A 26892-nucleotide genomic window follows, 5' to 3' on the forward strand; every position below is an offset into this window, starting at 1 on the left:
CCAGTGTTAGTCAAGTCTTCGGCCCGGGCACCTTGACGGCACCCGAAATTCGGAACTGTTATCCGGGGAGGGAGAACATCATGAGAGTCGGAATTTCCGTTGCGACGATGGTGCAATTGCGCGGCTAACGCACAGCAACCTGTCGTAGTCTTCAAAACTACCATGCGATAGTTGGATCGGTAATCAGAGTCGTTGAGATTCCTCCCTGTGGATGCGGGCTGAGTGCCGCCTTTCGCGGGGTTCCGAGGTTGATGTGGGCGTCGCCCCTCTTAGTACTGCAATCAGCTCCACCGAGCATCTCACCAAGAGAGGCTTAGCCTCTGATATCTCCCCTTGGTGTAGTTGGTTCATCACGTTCGACTGTAATGGTTACATTGTCATCGAAAGGTCTCTAGTTCGATTCTGGAAGGGGAGAACCAATCTTTTTTGTCGGGTTTTGCCATTGCACAATTGCATGCTGGGGCGTATCTGTGGTTGTGCATTTCACTGAGAGGGACAGCATTCCAGTGAAGTTCTTGGCGCTAGAGGCTCAGCAACGTTACTTTGAGCATTTAACTGGCTCTTACATTCACTTTTCACATTTATTTGGGTCATGTTGTCGCGGCACATATGGTATTGCTATTTTTGCCGTTTGAATAATTAAATGTTAGCTGCAGACTTGCCCGCGAAGACTCTGCAAAGCCTTTGACTTGGAGACCAAAACCTATCCCCCTATATTGATCCTCCAGAGGAACCAAGACATTGGAGCGTGAGCAGTGTGGTTCAGTGAGCTTGTGGCAACTGACAAGTTAGTAACAGTCAAACCGCGAAGTTCAGAGGCTTTGGATAAGTATTGGGCGGAACTGTCCGTACAGGCGAGATGTGTGCTGTTGGGGTGGCCAGCTTTGCCGGCGCATAATATGTACTCAATGTACCTGCTCGCTATCTGTGAGATGCGGCGGCCGCGCGGATATTGGAATGGAATGCGGATGGCCGCTGATGAGAAGTCCTCATGCTGAGCGCGTTTTTGTTGTTGTTTATTATGAAGTTTTCGTTTCTACGGGCTGCAGCGCGGTGCGAGTGACTGTTGGTGATTGGCGCCCTAGTGCCGGGCGTGTTGTTTTTCTTGCTGCTGCAGATGTCAGTGTTGTCTTTGCCGACGGCAATGGGCCATTACTTACGTCGACAGTATCTGGGAGCATACGTCGGGCAGGGCGATAAGCACAATCGTCTGTGGTAGCTTGCTCTCTGGAAAGTTGCCGGTGGATGGATCGATGTCATAGTGGTAGCGGTGGTTGGGGAAGGCTTGGTCGATATCGCTCAAGTCGTCGTCGCGGAAAGGGAGAATGACGGCTCAGTCTTGCTACCGATCCCACGGTCTCTGGCCACGCGTTTCTTCGTTTCTCAGGTGCTCTCGTGTGGCCATCAGCGCCTTTCCCAAGCGGTTCTCTCCCCAGTGCTTTCGTTGGTTCATGGCATAGTTTGCACTGTATCCGGTGCCCCAAACGCGGTCTCGAGATGCCGCTTCACACAGCAGGCGGCCATGCGTAGAGAGCAGTTTTCTTGCGAGGTGTGGGTTCCGGCTGAACTTAGCAATGTTGCCTACCTCTACGACTGCGCTCTTGATGGGATCCCAAATCTCGTCGGTGAAGCCTGCTTTGTGGTAGTCTTTCTCGCTTGAGGAGCCATGGCGATTTAGTGGTGGTGGTGGTGGTGTGTTCTTATGAGTTGTAAAAGACCAATAGTAAGAGTATCTACGGTAAGGGTATGACAAGAGTACGGAGAAGGGAAGTATGCATCTGCCTAAAAGTTGGGCAAGACTCTTATATTATAATCCGTTCACAGGACCTCTTAAGCGTAACTGTGTTTTACTTACTGTACATTAAATAGTTAAGCTGAAGATGAACTAGACATTAAGGCCAACAAAGGTAACACCTATAGTAAGACGGAGAACCTTTACAACCTTCAGCTTTTGAGAGGTAATTTAGTCACTTCATGACATCAGAACATCACCAGTGACGCATAAGAAAAGAATCAGCCCATTCTACTCAATGCCAAACATTAATCCGTCGAAAAACACTGGCATTTCAGCTTCAGTAATTTGCTTCGAAGGCAAAGGCAGAGACTTCTCCCACGCACGAACCTTTCGAAGACGACTAACCCAGAAGACAAAATGGTTGCAGTGATGTGTAACAAGGTGCTCGAAAATTCGGATACCTGGAAGCTAGATAGTACTATTTAAATGCGGCACCCTCGGCATCATCCTGTCGTTTCCTTTTGATTGTTCATCCTACAATCCCGATTTCGCAGCTCCAGCTTTACACTTTCGTCAACAAATTGACTCTGCCAAGCTACAGCTAAGATGTCTGCCAACTCTCTGGTTTCCCTTAAAACTCTCCTCGAGATTGGATTCTCACAGGAAAAGACAGAGCAACTCTGGACGAAGTGGTCAAATTGGCCGGAAGGGCCCGTTAGCCGCGAGACAGACCCTTATGATGGGGGCCTGCAGATGACGTTCGACCACTTCTTTGTTGCAGGCCTCGAGAAAGACGACGGAGATGTTTGGGGCGACGACGAAACAGAATGGCGAAACTCACTCACTCGCTACGGCATCAACAGCGACACGCAAGATGCCATTATGGACCCCGAATTCAAACACCTTCGCTTGGCTCAGTCTGCACGGTTCTGGGCTAAAGACACCGTCGAGATGCGCTACGCCTGGTTGCAAAGATGTGCAAACAATTCCACGGCACCTCCGCCCCTACAATCGTCAACAGCGAATAACGATGGCCAGGCACCCAACAACATTCTGCCTGAAGGTAGTCGTGGGCCTCCGTACAAACTGAAACTGTACAAAGCTGCAGACTTGGGTCGTGCCCATCGGCTCTTCGACGAGAACGGAGCGTTTGAGTGTATCGCGGATCTTCGAAGTCCTGCTCCTTCAGACTTCTCTGGACATTCATCAGCATTCTACTTCAGCCCCGATATCGAGGTCGCCCAACTCGAAGGCGCTTACGCGAAGCGCAGGGCGAGTCGCTCATCAATCGCGCTCATACAGATAACGATACCAGTCGATGAGATTGACAAGCTGCCAGACGAAGAGGTTCTCTCTGGCCTGCACTGGACGGACCTCCTGTGGAAACAACTAGTCTGGTCATCTCGAAGAGGAGAGATTCTATCGGGCGACCTCCGCGAATATCGCGGAGTTACTATCATCGTTGGTACTAAGGCTCGATTGCCGAACGCAGTTTACAGTAAGACGGAATCTCCAACAGATATCAAGAAGGATCGTGTCTACATGGTCACCGAAAAGTTTGAGTCTCCGTCGGCAATTCAGTGGATGTTTTCAGCTGAGGGTGAGGGTTTCTTGAGAGATCACGGCTGCTTCAAAGTCGTTAGCTATTTCTAAGTAGATTTGCTATCTGAGCAGACATCTTTACTATCTTTGGCACCAACTACCTAATTATGCCAGTGCTACATCTTGATATTTGATCCACTCACAGAAAGAGGCTTATGTATTCAAGGATGACTAAAAAGAACTAATCACCAAGTATTGAGAGGCTGCACCAGTTACTTCATATGGGTTTGAGCTGTTATTAGATTCATAAGCCTTTGTGCAATCAATCACGCACCTAGTAAGGCCAAGAAAAATACCGAGGACAACAGCGAAGATCAAAATGACAGTCGACTTACATCCTCCATAAGTAACTTAGAATCACCCATGTGTAAGAGACATGTCCAACTCCGCCCGACGCTTCGTAGTATGGATGGCGGAGTCGTCAAGTCAGTATGCGGGTCGAACAATCTTATATAATGGTCAGTTGGTGATCCTGAGACCTTTCCCCCTGTAGATTATGTTCCGCAGCTTCTTCCGCCTTGCACAGCAACAAAGATCTTTTCTTCACCCAGCATAACTGTCAAAATGCCCTACCACTACGTCATTGATATTGGCCAACGTAATGAAGCGGTGCGATAACGAGATGCATTCCAAATGCCGTAGTTTTAAACTCGTACCACGCAGGGCACATGCCGCATCAGGCTCATTCTTCAACTTGGCAGACCTCAAAGTAATGCAACCACTGAGCTGTTCTTGCATGAGAGCTCCACAGACTGTCTGGGGTTCGATTCGCAGACGGCCCCTGAACATCAACGTCCCACACCGGTGGAGTCCAATAACACAAAGATCTTCATTGGATTAGTGAGGGGTCGCTCGGGTAATAAAAATCTCGTGGCTCCCAGGATTTGAAACGTGGTTCTCCCGGAAGCACCGGCCAAGACCTCGGACATTGACATCGTCAACCATGGCTCAGATTTTTTTGTGAGTTGCTTTGCTCATCGCCGTCTCACCGAAGAGATCAGATATTGACCAGAGATTCACAGTGTTGGCGGTACAGGCCACATCGGCGGCGCTGTGCTTGAACTACTTCTCAAGCAACATGCCGACGCCAAAGTGAAGGTCTTGGTGCGGGATGAGGCAAAGGCGGAGCGTCTGGTCAGCAAGTACCCGCAGGTCAGCTACGTCGTCGGTGACACGGGCAACTTTGAGCTTCTCGAGAAGTGCAGCAAGGAGGCCGATATTGTTATCAACACCTCTCCTGACATCACGCACGATGCGGGCATCAAGGCGATCCTCGCGGGCCTGAAGGCGCGCGAAGGACCCAAGGGATACTACATCCACACGTCGGGAGCTTCTCTCATCTGGGACGAGCCCGCCGGCTCCAAGGACGCCCGCTGGTGGGACGACATCAAGGACATCAAGGACATCCTCGCTTTCAAGGGTGAAGCCCACACGCACGCTGTGACCGACAAGATCGTGCGCGATGCCGCCTCAGACGTCAACGTGGCCATTGTCTCGCCCGGCTTCGTCGGCGGCATGAGCCCTTCCATTGAGCACCCGACCCCGATCACCACGCCCGCCATCTTCCTCACCGCCCGCGCCATGAAGACGGGCTGGCAAATCGCAGAGGGAGAGAACACCCACGCCTGGATCGACGTCTCCGACCTCGCGAGAATCTTCCTGATCCTCATCGGAAAGGCCATCAACGGCGCGTCAGACTCTGAGCCGTTTGAGCTCTGGGGACCGGAGGCGTACTACTTCGCCACTGGCGAGGATATCTCGTTCGCCAAGTTCATGAAGCACCTCGTGCCCGTCCTTAAGCAGCACGACGTTATCGAAACCGAGGAGATCAAGTCGGTCAGCGTGGTCGAGGCCGCGAGAACCAGCATGGGCGGAAGCGACTACGACCCCGACGACACGCCGCCGCCGCCTGACACCTGGGCCATGCACATTGCCATCATGTACGGAATCAACATGCGCGTCAGCGCTTCCAGGATGGAGAAGCTTGGCTGGAAGGCTGAGAAGGGCAGCGTCGTCGACACCTTCCCTGAGGTCGTCACCGAGTTTTTGAAGCGGGAGAAGAAATAGTCTAGCTCGCTGTCGTTTCTTATGGACAACATTTCACGACCTGGCAAGATTGGAGGTGGTTTGTAAAAAGAAAAGGACATGTACGTGTGTGGGGGGCGGATTGCTTTCTATTGCCGCAAGGCAGAAATCTACGCATGTATCTCTAATAGCTTCGCTGCTCACTTAGGCGCTGGGGAGTGTTTTTGCTACAGCGCAGCATTTGATACTGGTTTCAGAAACAAAAAAGTTACTATATCCTTCATTAAAGATCACCAATTACAATAAAACTCGTTGCCTGGAACGTGAATGATCTTAGTTTCGGTCTCATGCACCCATCTATTTGTGTTAGAGCAAGCTATCTATTGAGAGTCAAATCACTCAGGTGACGTCGCAACTTTGGAGTAAATGAGTGAGTCTAGAAAGACGAGAGTTTTACATGAGGGCGTGCAAAATGAACTAAGAACTGTATGACTATCTGGTCATGAAGACAGCCGTAAGTGAGACAGATGCTTTTACCCCGAAGTCTCTTATATTGTGTCTGTTCCAGTCTTTGTGGCCTAAATCTCACTTCCAAAGAAATTTGAAACCTGACGGCCTTGATTGTGTTTAGTACAATCAGAGCGTGAGACTTTCGAGTGAAGCAAATTTTATTTGACATTCGTTCAATTGCATAGTCGAGCAAAAGCTAATCTAGTTTGGTCAAACATTCCAGATGAAGTACTTAGCGCGCGATTCAAATCCACTTCCCGTCAATCGTCTAAGTTGATTGGGTTATCAATGCTCCCGCCCTTGCCTTGCAACGCCTTTCCCCTTGCCACAGATGACAATACTTGCGCCGAACCGACACTCTGTGTTAGCGGATGTCTGACGGAATTAACCGCGGAGTAATGCTTCCTCAGCGTTTTCACAACTTCGCTGACACCATCTTCTTGGGGCTGGCTAGTCTCTCGTGACACTGACAATTCATTCCTATTCCTTGGTGAGGGAAAGCTCACAGATCCTTCTCTGACTTGATTGGTAGGTTTGAGCGGTGTTGATTTGTCGACAATATTTAGTGGCTTGCTTGCCGCTTCAAGAACACCTGACAGTACTGCCCCTGAGCCTATTTCTTGGGATGAAGAGTCGCCTAATAAATCCAAGAAATGGTCGTCGTATAATTTGAATTTTGCCGGGGGGTTGGATATTGCCGGTTGTTTAGACCGTGATGTTACTAGAGGAGAATCTTCTGCATTCCTCTTTCGGCCGCGCTGTCCTGTCTGGATTCTGGGTGACGCTCTTTTCTTAGATGCAGTTTTGCAATTTCCACTTGACGCTTTCGTTGGGCCCTTCCGCCATTCGAAGAATTCCTCGTCGGACATTCCCCAGCCGAGAACCGCGTCCAGAATCACAGACTGAACACTTTCAAGAGGCTTCCCCACGACAGCGCTGTCAGCCTCTTTTCCAGTCCGAATCCCGTTAAGTACAGGCATTCCTTGAGGACATCTAGCTTCCTCAATGCCTGGAAATATCTGGCGTGGGTCAATGTCGACAACGCTGGTGACCTGGTTCTTCTGCCTAACATTCTTGACGAGATCGCGAGCGCCGGGTTCTAGGGCCAGTAATCTCTGGTTCAAGGCAACGGGCGCCAGGTGACGAAACCACCATTTTGACGGTTTATTGTAGTGAAATCTGTCTCTCATGTGCGGTATGGTTGTGCGCAAGCTCTCTGTGGAATGGCGTTTGTACCAGTCACCCTGTATGCAGTCTAGGTTGCGTAGTTCGTTATCGCTGGAAACTTTGGGATTTCGGCAATATCCCAACGCTTGAAAGTTCGGAAACTGGCTGATGTTCGCTTTGTCTTTGTCGAAGTGAGATCTCAACGTGGGGCTGAGATTGCCCAGTTGGGCCTCTAGTCGCCTTCGCCACAGATTCCAGCTGCTTTCGCCCGCATTTGCCGATGTTGCTGAAAACTGTTCCACAAGTATCTTCTTTGTAGCCAACTCTCGGCCAACAGCCGTACTACAGCCGTGCAGGCCTTTGGTGTAGTCGCACCCCGCCACCATGGCATACAAAACGATACCATTCGCTGAAATACCCGTCTTCCGTTCGATGTCTCTCAGCCGATAGACTTTTGCTTCGTCTTTGCTCTTTTGTCCATTGCTTTTGAGGAGATTTTTGACGAGGACGGTGCACCCAAACATCAGCGTATCCGAGTCCTCCGACCAGACCGCATCTACTAGGCCTAGCCTCTGTAGGACAGCGCATTCAGCCTCGGCTTCGCCAGGAGCCTGGCGCCAGGGTATGTGGAGTTTCGTCAAGGTTTCCTTGAAAAACCCGCTGTTCTCTTCCCTGGCCTTTCGTCCTGTAGAATCCTCGGTCTTCTTGTCGCGCTTGACATCTGGCCGTCCTTCACCATCGAACACAAAGATGATCTCGATACCGATGTGCACCAGGGACCAAATGCGATCGAGCATGTTCAACTCGCGTGGTCTGGCCGGAGGAGTTCCTAGATAGGCAAATGTTAGATGTGCCTCATTTCGGTTGTTGGGCAAGTGTAAGTAAGGACTCGGGAGGAAGGAGCATGGGCAAGCTGGGTGCGTAGGATATCAAACGCAATAGAGCAGTGTGGCGACGAACTTCTCTTGATCTCTTCGAAGGCTTCAACAGTGATGGCCTTGTAACGCCAGTGCGCCTCATCTATAGCGATCCGCAGTGGCCGCCTATGCTCCTTAATATGGTCCGCAGCCCATCGTGCTAAGGAAGTGTCGATGCCGGTGTCTTTGATGACATCCCAGAACCTAAAATGGACAATCATTAGCACAATTCTGCCCATGCTTCGCAGTTGAAACTTACCCATTGATTCCCATGGTCTTAATCTAGAAGTTGCAAGGAAAGGGCGTCTGACTGGGATGAGGTTCGCGGGCAGCAGCTGCTGGTTTGAGATCGAATCCAAGGGCGGCAAACCGACGACTTAAATACGTGAAAAGGAAGAGGGAACCGTATAGAATTAAATCGAAGTGAAAATAATGAATGCAGCCGCGCAAGGCAGGTCAGTCTAGATCCGCGACGCGACAAAAAGCAATAACGCGTTGCACTGTGAACCTGGAGGGAGAATTCACAGTTACTTCCAATATAGGCAAGGTGGGCCCCGGCCGCCGAAGGTGAACGGAGGCCAACGTGGATGTCCGGAATGGTTGAGACGTGAGACGGGAGTTCCATCGATTGACGGGCTGAGTTTTAGTCGATGTAGAGTAGATGGGAGAGAGAAGGGAAAAATGAATAATTGTAGAGTGGGCGAGAGCGAGGGGCACGAGGACAAAGAACGCACTGTGCATCGGCAACAGCAGAAGGCGCGGGTGAAGCATCCCAAGGCAGGTGCCATTGGTATATAAGGAGGTTCACACCTCCAGCCAGGCAACAGCGGGTGTTGCGGTGGCCGTGAATATGCCGAGTATGGCCCAAATGTCAGCTCAACACGAGTCCACCTTATACACCGCTGGGGCTAGAGGTTCGAATCTCGTTGGGATTCCTTTTTTCCCACTTCCCCTTTCTTGTACGTCCCCGTTTCCTCGCGCCCTACTTTCCAGGAACCGACGGATGTGTCTGTTCATCAACCAAATAAAGTATGAGCATTGCAAGAGGGTATACACTAGTAGTACAAGTACAGTCATGACCTGTAGTCATGATGGGTCTCGCGGCCCTGTCCGCCTCAACCCCCGTCAACGCCGTCGCAGTGCCCAATGAATCATTCCGTGTCCCCGCGTCATCTTACATCTTGATACCCCTAGCATTCACCTCACCCTTCTCTCCAATGTTCAGACGTACACGACAATCAGGGCAATACCACTTCGTCGTGCGCGCGGGTATCTGCGCCATGCCGACACACTCAAGGTGGAACCATTCCTTGTCGCAGTTCTAGGCAAGTTATTAGCTCAAGCGGATGCTCATGCCAAGCAGAGAGACTTACTTCGTTATCGCATGCAATCATATCCCCGAAGCTAACGCGGTTGCAATCGCAGTACCTCGGCTCGTCGGGGTCAATCGGGTTTCCCTCATCGTCTTCCTCCAACTCAATCTCGATCGGCTGGCCCTTCTCCTTCTTTTGGGTTCGCTTCTTCTTCGGCGCGGCCTTTCGCTTAGAGGCGGCACTACTGCCTCCAGCGTTCGTCTTGCTGACGATACCAGGCGCGGGCTTTCTGGTTCTCTTGCTCGGCTGTCTAATCTCTGGCACAGGAGTGTTCCTAGCGGTACTAGTTCTACGGGGTCGCTCGGCGGCCAGTGAGGGCTGTGGTTCTTGACTACTAGCTTTTCCTCGCGAGCTGGGACGACGACTCTCCGGGACGGGCGTGGTGCCTGGCGTCGCCGCCCGGGAGGACGACTGCTTGATAGACGGAGCGGCGGACGATGAGCGGTGTACGAGCGGCAGCTGGGGCTGCGGCACAGATGTAGGAGGATCAACTTGTTGCTGGGTTTTCTTAGCTTCGCCCCTTGTCTCTCTACGTGTTCCGGGGTCACGAACAGGTGGAAGAATTGGTGTTGTTGACTTCTTGGGAGACAGCACCGGCGGTGGAATCGGCGTCTCGGCCGGTGGCTTTGTTACAATGTTCGCCGGGATGGGCGCGGGAGGTGGTCCAGCTTGAACGACAGAGCCAGTTGGCGATGACGCTGGTGCACTTGTATTGGCAGGCTTTGGCGCAGTATTTGTCCCAGGTGCATGCTCCTGACCTGGCACAGGGATGGGCACCGGCGTAGTCATCTTGGGCGTGGCAGCGGAACCTCCTGGCGTGAGAACCGGTGGCGGAATGGGAGTTTCGGTCAACGGCTGAGAGGCAAGATTGGCTCTCAGATTCGGCAGCGGGACCGGAGTCTCCGTCTTCGTGCGCTTCGGTGCCGGACGTGGCGCTGGCGTCTCGACTACTTCTGGCTTCTCAGCTTCCGCCTCTGGGATGGAGTCTCTTTTCCGCTTGTTGCCAATCGCCTTCGCCCTAGACCTCGAGCTTGACTTGGGCGCTGCTTTTGTCTGCTCGTTATTGGCAACTGACGGTGCGGGTGGCTTGTCGCTAGACATTAAAAGCCGCGCTGCCTCTCTGAACTGCCGGGCGGATTCCTCAGCCTCCTCGGCCGCCTGTTTGGCTAACGACTCCCGCTTCAACTTCTTCGCTTCGTTTAGTTTCATGCCCCTGTTGCTCAGCTGAATGTCGTCGGATGCGAGGGCAGCAGCACTTATAGCGCCCTCGGGAATCGGCTTGTTTTCAGATCCAGCATCAGGCGCAAGAGCCGGCGGAACCTGATCAAAGGTTCTGCCTTCATCCTCGGCCTTCTTCTTTGCCTCCTTGTAGGCATCGATACCACGACCAAGTGTCTTTAGCTCTCGCAATATCATAGTATCGCTTGGGTTCCACGTAGCGTTCTTCTTCATGCGCTTCCTGAGCCTGGCAAGCTCCCAGGGCGTCAGCTGCAGCCAGGGGGCATCCGTGCTTCCTATCACGGCGTTCTCCGGTGGCGGCTGCAACGCAGCGGCAGGAGTGGCTGGCACAGTGTGGACCTTGGGAGGACGCGATGCTGGTGCTTTCGGAGTCTTTGGAGGTCTTGCTTTGGGTGTTTTGACGACCTTGATTCTTGGTGCAGGCGTAGACCGGGTGGGTGGAAGAGATTCCTCGTCCTCGGAGGAGGAGCTCTCGTCGCTATCATCCGAGTAGGCCACAAACTGGTCATACGGCGGAAGAACCTCACCAGGAACAGTAATCCTAGGAATCCGTGGACGCCGCACCTTCTCCCCATCCCCGGTCCGCATCATCTTAGGTGCTCTGACCATCTGCGGTGACTTGGACGTTGCCACAGGGCTCTTCTGCTCCTCCGCGGGATAGTTCTCCATCATGTTCTTCAACTTCGCCAGGATCGCATTTGCGCGATTATAATGCCGGTTGACGTTCTCTGACATGCGCACCGCCTCGGCATGCGAATACACCCTCGAGCTGACAGCATGGTTGAGGCTGCTTGAGATATCGGCGCGCAGCTGTGTGGGAGACGGCCTCTCGTCGGCCGGAAGACTGGGGAGCTTGCCCCAGGTGGAGGTGAGGTTGTGGACGTTGAGGGAGGCCTCGGAATAGGTCTGGTCGAGCTTGCCGATCAGGGTAAGGGATCGCATCATATCGGAAGGGAGGTACTCGGTGAAGTCGAGAAAGTCGGTGACGGTGGCTTGCGCATCGGGATCGGCGCGCATCTCGAGAGATTCGACGGAGTTGCTGATGGAGCCAAGCGACTGGCGGATGTCGTGCTCGACCGTGGTCTTATTTTTGGGCGACACATCGACGTCCATGGCGTCTCCGGCGCGCTCCTCGGTGGTGGCCATCTTTGCTGAGCTGAAAATGTCTCTGCGGCCGCTTCTTCGTGGGGCTGATCCCTATGAATGCATTTGTATCGTGAATTGCGGTTGTGGGTGTTGGTTGCGCTGCAATTCGATGCTGCGCATACTTTGAGATGTTGTCGGCTGGCGCGTTTACGAGGGGAGTCGCGACCTTGAGCGTCGCCCAGTTTAGCTTGGGAAGCTTCCTGACGCTAGCAGGAAGTAGCGGGGCCCCTGACATCCACTGACAGATCCTTGTTGAGCTGACCTTGACTTGGTCTGTGCACGTCGTCGGAACATACAATTTCCATACCCGGGCTGCCGCCGGGCTCCACGGCGGCTCGAGCACGGGCCAGGTCAGTATCTCCCCGTCACGGTGGACCTCGCCGAACCAGGTGACTCTTTAGTGTCAGTGATCAACAATGCCAATCGAGATCGTCACACGCAGCTTTCGACTTCAGAGCTGAGACCGTTTAGCTGCACTCTTAGGCAGACGTGTTTTCCTCTTCTCGAGACTGTAGGCTCTTGAATATACACGACATCTTCAATCTACGGAAGCATCATTCAATTGAGGACACTCCAATTCAACATGTGTCTAAAAATAGCCCATTGAAGAGCGCCATTCCCAATGCCGAAAGCGAACGGACAAAAGCCTCCCAACGCCATATCGTACAAACAATGTTTCCCGCCGGTCGTTTCCCATAATTCCAACTCAGCTAGCCCGAATACCTCCCCTGCATCCCACGTCCGTCTCCCAGGACCCCGGGAAGACGCTCGCATGCATGTCTCAGTTACACTACACACATCCCATCCCATGCTTCACCAGCGCGCTTCCTCCTCGCGGCTGATAATCGCACCCCAAATCTTTTCCTCCTCCTCGGCCTGATACCCAGAGTTCTCGCCAATGATGGTGAGGGTGCCATACAACGTCATCTTTTTGCATTTTCTGCATCGCGGCACTGTCAGCATTACGATCACTGTCGTGCCACGCGGAGAGAAAGGGCACATCTGGGACTTACAGAAAGCCATTGATTGTCGTGTTGCCATAAATCTCGAGCTCCTTAGCCTCGCATGTACCGGTAACTCTCAACTTTCCGAAGCCTTTGACCTTGTCACTGGACCATCTTCATCAGCTTCCAGTCAGTCAAGTGCTTGAAGCCGGTCGTATTGCTTACCCGACAGACATGTACCCCGCCACATTGATGTTGCCATACGCCTTCATCTTGCCCCTTGCAAATTCATCAGCACCCCAACTTTTCCAAGCCCAAATTCTCCGAGGGACTTACTCGCAGGACAGATTTCCATTAACCTCAATCCCTCCATACGCCTCCACTTTATCCCGGACGTCAAAGTCCCCGTTGAACGTGATATTACCCCCCGACCTCACCGACCCAGCAACCTCGATGGGTCCCTGGAGCGTGATCTCGCCCTCGCTCTTGATGGACTTGGACTTGAGCACCGTCTGCTTGGGTGTCCCCGGATCAGCAGTGGTTGGTGCCGTCGTCGACGAGGAAGCAGAGTAGCTGTCCGTCCCCGCCGGTGATGCGTACTGCTCTTCGTAGTTGTGTTCTCGCGTGCTCTCCTGGCCTTTCCTGGACGACTTCTTGGATCTGGAAGAAGACATTGGGAGAATCAATAGACACGCAGCAGCAAATGCAGAATAATGTTGAGAATAATGCTCCGTGAAAGAAGAATACGATGCTCATTCTAAATCTCATCTCTATTCGAGGAGATCCCAAACTCATATATGGAGATCCCCAAGTCCCCACGCTCCTCAAGAACGCCGTCCTCGAAGAAAAGTCATCGATATCCCACCGACAAACGCCTCAGCCGCATCATACAACCCACAGAGAAGCACGCAAAGCTGAACACTCCAGGTTGCATCCGACGCAATTTCACTCCCCTTTCCCCCCGCGAACCCCAGCAAGAGTCAACCTCGACCATTCCCACCTCCACGCAGAACATGACCGGTCACCACCAGAAGCAAGGGCCCGAGAGCACCAGATAGGCATCCGATCGACCGTCACGCAACGTCGAACAGGCATGCTCACCTGCGCTAAGATGTGCATGTCCCAAGAAATGCAAGGCAAATCATCGTCACCACCATCCCAAGAAACAAACACCATGACCCCGGCTGCACATCACCGCCCTGCGCCGGGCAAATCATCCCGCCCTCACCCACGCCTCCCCAAGCGCGGCAGACGCCGGAACAAGCATCCATCCCGTTCGTGACCATGACCATGTCCGCGCCCCCATGAACACCTGAACACGCTCCTCTCCATAGTCTCAGTTCATCACCAATACCCGGGAAACAGAACCCCTGGGCAGTTCCCTCCCCAAACCCCGGTGGGACCCGCAAAAAGAAAGCCTGACAAGAAACACAGTCCAAGTACCCGCCTTTCGGTATCAAGCCCTGCGCAAATCATCCCGACCCGGCCTCCTCGGTCACCGGGAGGAGGGGGAGGGCGCAGCCTCGCCTGCACCCTTACAAAGAAAAGCATGCCCAATGTCCGACCACCTCGCTACATTAACCAACGAAGAAAAAGTGAGCTCGCCTCACCAAAACATGCATTGATTAAGAGCGGGCAGAAAAAGAGTGCCTCAGCTGCGTTCTCCGCCGCCCATGTCGCGTAGACACCGCAACAAAGCCCGAATGAATTGCTCCTTCTTTCCAGGCTGCCAGGCTCTTGCGTCGTCGCATTCTTGGGCTCGTCAACCACCACCACTACCCCCCACCCTTTCAGCCCTACGTCGGCTGCCCGACCACTCAACTCAACTCCTCCTCAGCCCATCCCCAATCAGGCGCCAGAGACATTTTCCCGCTAGCGCGCTGCACAGAGCCGATTGATATGGACTAGCCTCCAGCTCTATTGTCCAGGCGAGGCTGACTGCGGGTTCATCATGACCGGCACGTCACCCCCGAAAGGGCAAGATCGTAGCGACGAGACCAGTGTATGCCCAGGTTTGCTGCGTTCAAAACCGGTTTCTGGGAGCCCACACCGAGACACAGCTTTTGAAGAGATATTGAGTTGTGCATTACTCAAGATAGATACGAGAGAGAGAAAAGGAAAAGCAAAAAAAGCAGAAATGGTATACAGAAGCTTGATGACTGACGGAGCAAGGCGCAACATCCATGTTGTGCACCTTTCGCAGTCCCCGTGGTCCGTCCCAAACAGATGGCCAGCCTCCTCTTCTGCCCGTTACAAAGCTGCAAAAAGCAGCTCGCAGTAAACCCGCCCGTGGCTGATGACGAGTTGCCCGACAAACTCCTCTTGAACCCAAAAGCAATTCCCAAGTCTGCCCCGCCAAGCTGGCCGTCCCCCTAGTTTACAGTACAAAGTGAGGCAAGCTCTCCCCCACACTTATGCCTCTCCGCCACCGACGAAGCCGAGGCCGACGCCTGTGAGGAATGCAGCAGCAACCCAGGCACCGGCGTAAAGGGCAGCACCATAAGACTCTACGCCGTTGACCGTCATGAAAGTCTGCAAGTATGTGTTGACACCCGTCAAGATCATAGCCACCGTGGTGCGGAAAATGACGACCTTTGCGCGTGTGGTGTAGCCCCACAGGTTCCAAGCCAGGGTCTCGCCCAGCGTAGCCGTGGCGGGGTCGAACTCCTCCAGCTTACCATCCTCCGTGGTCTTGCCGGTCGCCACAAATGGTGTAAAGATGTAGGTCTTCGCGGCGATACCGAAAGCCAATGTAACAGGGAGCGTGGCCACGAAGTTGGAACCGTAGGCGGGCTCCAAGGTGGGCAGGCCCTTGAAGTACATCACCAGTGCCGTCGGCAGGTACGTCTTGTACGAGACAAAGAGGGTGGCGCTGTAGGTGGCCGCCGCGAGGACAGTGGTGAAGATGGTGATCGAGACGTCGGAAAGGAGTTCGCGGTTGGCGACGTTCTTAGCGCCGGCGTGCGCGCCTGACAGAGGCCTAAGGAGCTGGAATGGCACGAAGGTGGAAAGCATCTCGATGCCCAGCGCAGAGATCGCAGTGGCAGGGCTAATCTTGTAGAAAGTTGCAATGAGGTAAACCTAAACATGACTTCTCGTCAGTACGCCGAAAAGCTTGATTCGGATGTCTCCAAACCACCGTCCACAACGAGGTTGAACATACCGGTGGACCATGCGCGAGCAAGTTGAGCGCAGCGAGATCGTAGCTGTCGAAGTTACCGAACCAGCCCAAAGCAAGCTCGAATCTGTCCAAAGCAACCCATATCAGTAAACGCGCATTGAATGCGGTCATCGCGTAGCCAGTCGCCGCACGAGCTCAGGGACAACTCACATTCTCCATCCCGCCAGTGTCGCGACTTCTCCCCAGGTATCAAGGCTCTTGGAGATGCCTGCCAGCTCTCCGCGACTCCACTCGCTGAGGAAGCTGTAGCACAAGCTCGAAATGCTGAAGCTCAGGACTGCGACGAGGGGGAACTGTAGCGCGGTAGGCAGGTGCGAGCGCTGTCGTCTAGGGTGCTGGTGGTCGCGATCCCTTTCGCTGATCTGCTCTGTGATCTCCTCCTTCGTTGTGACCTCCGTCGCATCCTTGACGACGCCGAGCGCTTCGAGCTGTCCATCAGGCGCGGTGGCCAGGGTCTCGAGGTTGCTCGCGACAGGTTCGACCGCGCGAGTCTTGGTCTCGTCAACGTCGATGTCGACGTCTTCGACGGGCCGTGAGGCAGCTCTTCTCCTGAGAGTAGGCATTGTGATTTGTTTTTTTGGTATGTTGTGGAGGTGTTGTGAGTGAGTGTCTGCTTCGAAGAGCCGATTAAAAGGAGTAAGTGCACCTAGCGATGCGCCCAGCAAGAGGGGTAGAGGAAAGGAAAACTCGGGCGATAGCACGATAAGACGACGCGAAGCGCAGCTACCGTTTGCGACTTGCGACAGAATGAGCTCAAGAAGGTAAGAGGGAGAAAAAAGTGAGACCTTCCTCTCCCACCAATACGGGTAATCGTGGCCTATGATGTTGACGAGTGGAGAAAAAGCTGTGCCTGCGGGTAAGGTGACGTCGCCGGGGAAACATCAGCTAGAGGAAGGTGGTGAGAGCGAACGACGCTGAAAGGGCCCGCAATGGCTGATTACCTTAGGTAAGGCAGCTGGGCTGGAGGCTGTGACAGCTGGCATCAGCTGGCTGCCGGCCCGGGGCAGCTAGACCGTCCTGCTTGTTGTCGCTGCTGCCACTGTCTGCTCATTCCCCATACCGCCGGCCCCCGAACGACCGCCGTGCTTCCGCCCACTGCAGCACCCCAAACTCCACAGCGAGCGGGTGCTCGCAAGGATCGAATTTTACTTGCTCCGTTTATTCGATCCGTATGTTGCAGAGTTTTCTCTTCTCTGCTTTTTTTCCTCCTCTCCTGCATGCTTTCATCATCTTCCTCGCCAACCTAGAAACATAAAATACCCAATTGCCTCCCTCGCGTCTTGGGCCCAAACATTTCCTCTCTCTCTAACGCTCTGTTCCACCAGCCTCCCGTGTGCTTGCCTGGGTGCCTGTGTGATCTTCAAAGCTTGATGAGCTCACATGCAAATCTTCGCCTTCGGGAGCAAAGCTCCGGGGATGCTGCCTGGTTAAGTTTGTTGCTGGCTTGAGCCTGCCAACCTGCCGCATCAATCCAGCCAACCATCGCCATGGTAAACAAGAGCCACCGACTACAGCCAGTCATTTATTGCCAACCATCTCCGTCATCAAGGCCAAACAGGTCACAACTTGCACATGACGGTTTTTGATCTTTTTTTCTCTTTATTTCTTATGCTGGCGTCAAACCGATCAAAAGAGCTTGCGGCCATTCGTGTGGACATCGCACTCGTTTGTATCGCAAGATCCATCAGTGTGATAGTTTGGGCGTTCGCTCGACGCCTTCTCCGTCTCTCACTTTAACCTCGTGGAGATGCAATCTCGATCTCCTTCCCCCCCGGCGCCCAACGCCTTGCTCCCCCTCCCATGGCCTCGCCATGATGATGCAAGATCGGGCCCTCCACTCCTTGGTGCTGAGAGATCGGCGGCGGAGACAGAACCACCTCATTTACAGGGTTTAGTATATGGTGGTACAAATGAAACATTCCTCCCCTCGTCTTCCCCTCGCGGTCATGAACTCATATCCTCAGATATCGTCGGCATCAATGGTCGATGGCAGAAGCGCTACTCTTCCATCCGTCCGAAAACGCCATCGTCGTCCTCGTCGCTTCGAGATCGAGATCGACGGTCAAAGTCGTCATCGTCCATGACACTGTCGTTGTCCTCCATCTTGACATCGGCACCGCGAACTTCACCGCGAGTGAAGCTCTCGGGCTGTCTGCTGGGGAAGCTGCTGAGGAATCCTGCGCTGAATCCTGCGCTGAAGCCACCACTGAATCCTGCACTGGAGAATGATGCGGCTTGATCGAGGTATTGCGCCGGCAGAGGAGGCACGGGAGGAGCATCAGCGGGAACACCCACCGGGCGCCCGTTGTTGCTGTTGAAGCTGCAGCTCAGGAGCTCGACGGCAGCCGCAAGGTCGCGGTCTTCTTGGCCAGTAGCATTCCTTCCTGACGACGGTGGTCGCTGGTCTTGGCTGTTGTGGCGGAAGTGGGAGGAGATTCCTGAGTCATGGGGCATGCTGCCCGTCACGAGTGGGTTGGTAGAAGGCGCAGATTGATACGACCGACCGAATCCGCTTCCAGAGCCAAATCTCTTCGCGAACGAACGATCCGACGAAGCAAAACCTTCCAATTGAGGCGGAGGAGTGGTATCAGCCGAGCTGTGCCTCTCGTCCGAGTATCCAGATGCCGCCGGAGAGGCAGACTCTTGGTCACTGGGGAAATCCTTGGCAGAATCCGGGGGCGTGGCCGCATCGGCGTCGGCCTCGTCCTTACCATGGTTCATTGTCAGAAGGACAGATGCTGCCTCTAGTAGTTGCACTTGTTGGTGCTTAGAGATGAGGAGCTTGGAAGTCAAAGACCACTCGGGAGTGTGTTCCCACCTGACCAGAGAATGAGTCAACAAACCGCCCGATTACTACATTGATGATACCAGGTCCGTCGTTCGGATCTCGAAACCCGGGACGGGAACTGGAGAACGGGGATGCGGGGAATGGGGAAGGGAACGAACAAATGCTTGGTCAGGCAACTGCTGTGCTTGTATCCCTTTCCACAAGTCTCGCACTTGAGCTCAACGCGGTTGAACTTCCTGCTGCCCTCCTTGACGAGAGGCTGGCCATCGCTAGCGCGACGCATGCGAGCCTTTTGCGTGTTGTTTTCCCCCTCGTCGCCCGATGCGTTGTTCGGTTCGTCCTCAATTGCGTTCTCGTTGACTTCCGTTTTGCCGTCCAAGTGGAACTTCTGCGTTGGCAGGCTCGCTGGGGGAGAAGGTAGGCTCCCGACGATTGCGGCGCGAGCAGCAGCGCTCTTCGACGCCGTGTTACGGCGAGAGCTCACGGCAATAGGCGTGACCTTATCCCCTCCGACTTCTCTGATCGCCGCTGCCATGGCTGCCGCGTTCGCAGCAGTGTTCGTCATGGACTTTCGGCGGGTGACACGATGGTTGGCATTGAGGGCGCCGCTGAGGATGGAGTGGGAGTTGGTACGCGAGTGGGATTGTCGGGTGGTAAGTCCGGAAGAAGAGGCAGACGAGAGCGACGGACGGTGCTGGTTCAATGGCCTCGTGGTCTGCTGCATTTCCTGAAGACGGACGACGAGTAATCAGCACGAGAGACTGGGTTGCGGATGCGTGATAGGAGCGAGCTAGGCAGGGCAGGGCATGGGGTAGAATCCCGAAGTCGGGCATACTTTTGAGGAGGCCATTGCCGACTACCGATGCTGATCAGGTTCGACGCGGGTGGTCGAACACTTTGTGACTCGCAAAATATCGTAGAAACGTAGTCGTTTGTAGAAACGGTGGTGTTTTGGTGGTGTTGTTGGACAGCGTTAGACAAGTAGGCAGGTGATGAGTGAGTCGCAAAGACAAGCCTCCGGACGCAAGAAATAATATTATTTTGGGGAGGAGCAGCAATTCAGCAGGGGTGTGTCTGTGGGCGGGTGTGCCTAGTAGCTCCGAGCTGGGCCAGCCGACAGCATGTGGTGGGAGGTGGTGGTGGTACTGGTAGTGGTGGTATTGAACGGTTAAGGGTGTCTTCCTTTGGAGGGGGCTCTAGGGGGGTTAGTCGACTGATTATCAACAGGGCTTTCGAGGTCCAGGCCGGCTTCAACTTTTTTGTTCTTGTGCTGTGTTCTGTGTTGCTTTGTTTTGTATGGACGGAAGCTGAGTGAGAGCAAAAGTTGTGGGCTCGAGACAGAGGACGTTTGGAAGACGGACCCAAAAAGTCCAGCGATGGGCGAAACAGACCAGACAGCCCTTTCCCAAGTTGCCAGAATGAAAGAGAAGCGCTGGTCGGGGACGAGGATCTGTCTTCATTGGCCGCTTTAGCAACAAGATCACTAGGATGAAGGTGCCAGAAGGAGGGATGGAGGGGAGGGGCACAGTCTCCTCTCTCTGTCTCTCTCCCGCCGTCTGTCTCTTCGTCTCTCGCTCTGCCCACGACACTCCCTCCCACGTCCTCATTGCTCACCTTTCGCCATACTGTGCTTTGTACCGCCGTAGAGCGCCGCCAGACAGCGAAAGAGGAGAGGAAGGGTGGAGGGATGTGGTGGTGGACTGGGGCTGGGGGTGGGCCGCGGAAAAGGGGGCGTAGACTTTGGAGTTTGGTTGGAGAGTGGAAGAAGTGTCCATGGGTGGGCAACCGGGGCGGGCACGGTATGGATGGTGAAGTGAAGGTACCTCTTGCCCCCTTCCACCTTGCGCAGCCGCAGGAGGAGAGAGAAGGTGTCCAGTGCCAATTGCAGTCCCACAGTGTAAGGTACTTCGTACAAGCTGCCAGGCCTGGGCTGCCAGGTAGCACCACGCGCTCGCTCCGGTGGTGGGAAGTGGACGACGACGCTGTGGACAGCGGACGGGCGCCAGGAACAAGGAGCATGGAGCATGGCCCGTGGTGTGTCCTTGTCCCCTCTGGGCTTGCCCTGGGCCGCCGCTGGACCAGCGATGGTCGGCCTCCCGAGCGATTGCTGTGTCCGTAAGGCGCCGGTGCGGCGGGGAAAGGTCACTCGCAGAGGGGTGAGCTGATCAATCTTGGGAAACCAGTCCATTCAGACCCAGGCCCAAGTTGCAGTCCCCCGTCCCCATGTTCAGTCCAGCCAGATCCATCAACCAATCCTTGCTGATTCAAGCCCGATAGCGTGCCTGGGTTGCATGTCGTAAATAGCAATGGGCAATTTTATGTCCGGCACTTTTATCCTCTCGAAGCTGATGTGCTCGAAGCGATGGTTCTGAAAAAGACTGCCTACAGCAGTCAGTTATTGCGAGCCTCGTTCAGCAGAGTTGCTCGTGCAGGCGGTAGAGACGAACTCGGGTTAGGTGTAAGCGTTGGATGTTTTTGGAGAGAGGCATCCACCGTCAGCGCAAAGCCAAACGTAATGAGATGCCCCAGCAAAGGACCGCCGTTCTTTGTTGGTTAGGTGCCTCGCCCGTCTCACTCCAAAAGATGGTGGACTCGTGCCTTGCTCTGCCCGGACAAAGGTGGCTTAATTTGGCTCGGGTGGCCTATTCTTCCCTAGTCAATTCCCCTCGCCGTGCTCTCGTCTGAAGTGAGAAATGGTCGTGTTGTGTCAGCCTTTTTTTTTTTTTTTTTCCTTCTTCTTCTCATTGGGGTTGATTTGACGAACGATGCTGTTCGCGAGGGAACCCAGTGGAATGATTGAGAGGATGGGTTCAGAAAATGCCATGTCTTGGGTTCAAGCGAGAGGCTCGTCGTTAAGCAAAGTGGCATGTTTCGGCGACCGCCAGACGCTTAGTTGCGTTGCACCCCACGACAGCTTCTCTCCCCTGCCTGCTGGCCTGACAACTCCATCAGGTACCCGTAGGTGTATCCGTCCAACCTCAACCGGAAGTCCATCCTTTGCTCCCGGGCGCGGCCAGGAGTCTGGAGATGGAGCATTGGTCGCCTCCGTTTCTCAATTAAATGGAGAAGTGGCTCCTCTTCGGATCAGGAACGAGAGTTAGAGGACGCGGGGAGGAACGCAGTAGCAGCATCCGTAGCTCTGCCGTGTTTTGGTTTCGATGCTTTGCCATGCCATGGCCTGCCTTGCCATGTTGTCCATGCCGCGTTGTGCTGTGCGAGCTTCAAGGTTGTGAGCTGTGTGAGCTGTGCGCAATGCGCTGTGTTGTGCTGTGCCGTGGACGAATGAGGGGTAGTAGGCCGGACGAGAGACAGGAAGCTTGGGGAAGGTGGAATAAGAAAGCGCTGCGTGTCTGCAAAGTACAGATATTGAAACTCGGATGGATGATGTGCAGCGTTTCTTCAATTGCCGTGTGTGCCTTGACATCGGCTCGGGTAGACATTGAGACAGAGAGCTCTTTTCCTGAGTTGGTTTCTGTTGCTGTCAACGTACATGTTCTCTGGCTTCCACTTCTCCATCACCTCCTGCCAATCAATTGAGTGATGGTAAGAACCGGAGATGTCAGCAGGCCGCAGAGAACACCAAAAGAAACAATAAAGAAAACAAAATTCCCCGACGGTTCTGTTGATCGTTGATCACACGGGAGCCAAGCTAGAGACAGTTCTTCGACGGCGCTGTTGGGCTGATCAGCATTGGGGAAGCTCGCTCTGGGTACCTAGGTAGGTGCTCGCACTAAAATTATGCTGCTGGAGAAGCAGGAACCAGTTCTTGCACAGTGCAGAGCCATTGGTCAAGATGCAGAAAGATACCTCGCCCTGCCCTCCTCAGAGAAACCACATGCCCATCAGTGCTACAGTCACGCCCCCAGTGCAGACTACAGTGTCAGCTGGGAGGCGTGGTGACTGGACACTGTGTGGCGATGGCTCAGCGCTCCTGCGACCGCACAGTGGGGACAGTGTACGGATACCTGGGGAAAGTCCGTCCGTATTGAGAGAGGCAGTGACGTAGTTGCTTCCGACAGTACAAACACGGACCAGGTCTCAAAGTCTCCATTCTCGTCAGATCAGGGGCAGCAGGTGCAGTTCCATGTTGAGCGGAAAGCACGGTGGAAAGCAAGGGGAAAGAAATGCCTCTTGTCGAGGAAAGAATAAAAAAAGTTCAGATAAAAAAAAAATGCGGTACACAGTTGAATTGCAGAGTGCGACAGCAACTGCGACGATGGAGAGAGAAGCACTGGCCAATTGGTAGGGTATTACTGACTATCCGTACCTACTGCCACCACACCACCCACACGCCCCTCCTCTATCTCTTCCCCTCTTCCTTGTCACTTCACTTCAGGTTGTCTTTCCAATCCCACTCCTTGCCCAGCTCGTCCCCCATCCTGCCTTAGGTAAGGGCATCGCAGTCCAGCCAAACCCCCAGCGACGATGTGCTAATCGTGCCCCCAAGAGGATGGCCGGGCGGGCTCTGCACTTGGCGACCTTTCCGCCTGGGGCTGCCACACCTAATCCCTCCTCACCACCACCACCTCCAACCACCAAGACGTTCTGGTCCAATGCAGGCCCCTCCCGGTGACCACAAATCACAGGACTCACCCGCTGGGACGGTCTGCCTGAAGTTATCCAGCTTGTTGGTTGCCGTTGGGGCGGCCAGGAGCGAATCCGATGAAGAGGCTGCCCGAGCTTGGGGCTTTCTGACGCTGCTGTGCTGGCTGGCGCGTCAGTCAACGCCGCCGCCCCCGTCGTCGTATGTATATGTACGCACTTTCTGATGCATACGATGCGATGCCATGCGATGGCGAATCTTTATGCTCGGCTACGTTACCTCGCCTGTCCCTACCTGCTAATTGCCTCGAATTCGTCAAGCGCACGACTCCCGCAGACCACAGTCGCCTCATTCGTGTCCTTGCTGGCCATGAATCCGCCGATCCCAGAGAACTCTCTTCTGAGGTCTTGACCGCGGCACGCATTACGGATCCCGCAGTCCCGGGAAAACGCTCTATCCCAAGGGCCGTCTCGCTCCCGTCTCGTCATTTCCGTACTAGAGCGCCGCCAGAGCCATTCGGGACGGTCAGCTGCTCCCATCTCCCTTCCATCGGGCAACATGCGGCCTGCTGCTCTGGGCAAGTCGGGTGGGCTTTCGTGGCACTGGCGGCACGCCGCTCCTCCCGTCGGTCATTGTGCTCTCTCCGATGCAATCCGTCGCTGAAGTTGTCTCTGCCCGCCGCCGCCTCACCGGTCAGAATGGACCACGGTCGCCACTTGACACTACTTCCCCGGTATCTGCGCTTTTCAGGTGTGGTGTAATATCTAAGCAGCGGGCAGGAATTTCACAGGGCAATGGGAAGATCGTCAGCGAAGAATTTCTTCCAGCACCGGCCGGCCCGCCAGTGACCGGACCGGACATGGACACACCACACCACACCACACTGCAAGTTGGCAACGAAGAGTGAGGGCATTTTTTGCTTGAGTCTTGAAAGCTTTTCGCCTTCTCAATGCACCTAGCATGCAACCAGTGCGTCACTGGGCGCAGCCGTCCAAGTCCAGGCTGGGTTGATCGGAGTTTCAGTTGCCAAAACTGACGCTTTGAATGCATCCAAGACATCTTCGGCGTGTCCCGTTGTTCGGGCTTGAATGTGTCCTCAACGTCGAATGAAGTCTTCTGGTGGCTCGTAATGGGGTCATTCAGCCTGATGTCCAGCAGTTGGACGAGAGGGGAATATGCTCTAACGTCTATTACTCTGCGGCTCTGTATGGCTTGACGCCAACTTGCTTACTTGCGACTAATCGATACTCGTGACCGTTTTTGTCAATCTTTTGGGTAATTTATACTCTGCCTTGCACTTAGAAACACCTTCACCGGGCGGCAACTTAATACCAAGGGATGATGGCAACTAATCCTCTTTGATTCCAGGAGAAAAGGGCACGCATCTTAGTACAACGCCTTAACTCTTAAATCGACGCTATGTCACCGACAGATGACCTTCTCGCAGAAAACAGATTGGTTTGGTCAGACGCCCGAGATTCACTAGGATCTTATCGGTCTGGTTAAGGGACTTGACTTGCTATTGAGCCCCAGCAAAGCGGTCAAGGTCTCACAAGCGGCTCAACCGCGACTCGACACGCCCTGAACAAGGACTTTGATATTAAGTTGCAAGGACTTGTCTTACGTGGACGGGGCAGACGGCATCGGGGGCAGCCGAGAGAACAGTTGTTCAAAGTTGCATATGGGAATCAACATCACCAATGTCTGATCCACGCAAGAGGCGGATTGGCGCTGCCACAGCTTGCAAGTCGGCATCCATGTTCAGGATCGACAGCTGTTCCGACGAGTTGGACAAGCATTACTTCAATCCCTTCCCTTCACACGCATTCAACAAATCATGGCACGCAGACCCGTCGGTTTGCACTCCGACAACCTGTCCAAAAGTTTTCAAAAAGTTGGCTCGGGCAGAATAAAAAACGCACTAAGGGCAACGCCCCAAGTCGCCCAACAATCGCATACTCCACAGCAGAATGGCCGACTCGATGTCGATCGTCAACTCTATCCCCATTTGTCGGCGCTGTAAAACAGGGAGGACCCAGTCCGCCGCGCGGATGAAGAGGAAATTCCTGGGCCGAATCGACGATTGCTCACAAAACTTCAGCAGTGTGGTTCTGTAGGGCAACTCCATGAGACACGAACGTCAGGGTCATGCCCTGTAGGCGTGCAGCTGCACCCCTCACTCTCTGAACAGTGCCATGCCATCCCGAAGCTGGAATCACCATGCATGAGCTCTCCAATCAAGGCAGGAATCCCCGCCGATCTTTCAGTTGCAGCACAATGACTGCACAAACCGTTTGTGCCGGTAGTGTACGGTCTTCAGAGACTCAACCCTGCTTGTCCAGGAGATAAGGTTTCCCACTGAAGTGACAGCTTCACGGCCGAAGTCGCGTCTTAGAGGAAACGAGACATGGATCAGGAAGATGCCTGTTTCCTCGTAGTCATGGGACCGAGCACGGGAGAGGGCTAGCTGCGCCTCGTCTTACGTGAGTATGGGATTTTCTCTTTTCCCTTCTCTTCGACCGGCATCGGGACGATTATCGCAGAGTCAGCCGTCACCTCTCCATCCCGGTCCGGCCGTAGTTATCATTGCGCGCTGCCATCCCCGCGTCAAATTGACGAGAGCAGGAAACGGCGGAGATACAAGCGGACGAGAGTTCGAAAAGTGGCTAGGGCGATCAGCACGTCTAGCCAGCCCCTCTCGCGGCAGCTGCACATCACCCCTCCAGGCTCCGCAAGATGCGTGTCGCTATCAAGAGACCTGTCAATGAGTGGGTACATGTCAGGTACCCAGTCGTACCCCGAGGTACTCTCCAAACTGTGCTCGTTATCATTGCGAAACTCGTCGTTGACCTCCCCCTTGTGGCTCAAACTATTGCTTCTCACAGCTTGCTCTCGGCGTACCTGCGTCAGCAAAGCATTCCACGTGGAAGCATACTCCGTTTCCTTGATTTTCGAGCAGCTGCCCTTTGCCCCAGGAGCACACACCGTATTCTGCGGAAGGTTCATCGGGGATGAAGAGAAGGTTTGGGTGCTGGCGCTCCCGTGCGTTCCGCTCCTCCTTCATCGAGGGGGTTGGACCCCTGGATTATTTCTGGATCACATCGTGAGATGCAAAGGGAAAGTTACCCCCAAGCGGCCCTCGGGGAAGGGCGGCGGCGCGCGGGTACCTGATATGATGGTCGTCAATCGCCTCCCTCTTGATGCGGTCGACGAGCAATGTTGAGCAACGACGTCGGTCTTCATTTTTCTATCTCAAGGGGCCTTGTCGATGTACCTGTCGATCTCCCTTCAAATATGCCCGAATCCGAACAGAATTCGAGGCTCCTGTCCGAACGTGGGAGGCCCAGGATGAAGGCTCACTGAGGGATGCTCGAACGCGGCGATCGACAGGCGAATGCTGCGTCACATTAACCTCGTCCAATGAACCGCATGCATCTTCCCCTTCGAGAATAGCCAGGACGTCCTTAAAAAAGCACAGTTCGTCCAACAAATCTCGGGCAACCGGTCGGCGCGCGGACCAGAGGAGGCAATGGAATGTCTTCATTGACGAAGGAATGTTTCTGACTGAAAAAAGAACAAGCCGAAAAATAGAACCGGCTGCGGACACCGATAACGTGGTCGGGGCCTCCCACTCAGCTTTGATTAACCCCGCGGCGCCACACCTGCCAAGGGGTGAACCCGCTAATGACTTTCATTTACAACAAAACTGCACGTCACTCATC

General features: G+C 54.1%; 5 protein-coding genes across 5 annotated transcripts; 1 reads left to right on the forward strand and 4 right to left on the reverse strand.

Annotated features, from left to right (window-relative positions):
* Positions 1–2488: 2488 nt before the first annotated feature.
* On the forward strand, positions 2489–3388 carry CGCS363_v006633 (uncharacterized protein; the record flags this gene model as incomplete). The annotated part of the gene is made up of 1 exon (XM_036638482.1): positions 2489–3388. The coding sequence occupies one exon, from the start codon at positions 2489–2491 to the stop codon at positions 3386–3388; it is 900 nt and encodes a 299-aa protein (XP_036496255.1).
* Positions 3389–9130: 5742 nt separating this feature from the next.
* ING2 (PHD finger protein ING2) lies at positions 9131–11714 on the reverse strand (the record flags this gene model as incomplete). Its single annotated transcript, XM_036638483.1, has 2 exons — positions 9131–9277; positions 9330–11714. 2 exons carry the CDS (start codon positions 11712–11714, stop codon positions 9131–9133), a joined length of 2532 nt encoding a protein of 843 aa, XP_036496254.1.
* Positions 11715–12527: 813 nt separating this feature from the next.
* Positions 12528–13332, reverse strand: CGCS363_v006635 (uncharacterized protein; the record flags this gene model as incomplete). Its single annotated transcript, XM_036638484.1, has 4 exons — positions 12528–12654; positions 12728–12823; positions 12884–12937; positions 12995–13332. 4 exons carry the CDS (start codon positions 13330–13332, stop codon positions 12528–12530), a joined length of 615 nt encoding a protein of 204 aa, XP_036496253.1.
* Positions 13333–15070: 1738 nt separating this feature from the next.
* Positions 15071–16402, reverse strand: CGCS363_v006636 (uncharacterized protein; the record flags this gene model as incomplete). The annotated part of the gene is made up of 3 exons (XM_036638485.1): positions 15071–15739; positions 15822–15903; positions 15990–16402. 3 exons carry the CDS (start codon positions 16400–16402, stop codon positions 15071–15073), a joined length of 1164 nt encoding a protein of 387 aa, XP_036496252.1.
* A 1435-nt stretch (positions 16403–17837) lies between these two features.
* On the reverse strand, positions 17838–19162 carry CGCS363_v006637 (uncharacterized protein; the record flags this gene model as incomplete). The annotated part of the gene is made up of 2 exons (XM_036638486.1): positions 17838–18657; positions 18786–19162. 2 exons carry the CDS (start codon positions 19160–19162, stop codon positions 17838–17840), a joined length of 1197 nt encoding a protein of 398 aa, XP_036496251.1.
* Between the last annotated feature and the right edge of the window lie 7730 nt (positions 19163–26892).

The sequence above is a fragment of the Colletotrichum siamense genome, assembly GCF_013390195.1.
Source record: "Colletotrichum siamense strain Cg363 chromosome Unknown KSG_Cg363_contig04, whole genome shotgun sequence".
Classification (NCBI taxonomy): Eukaryota; Fungi; Ascomycota; class Sordariomycetes; order Glomerellales; family Glomerellaceae; genus Colletotrichum; species Colletotrichum siamense.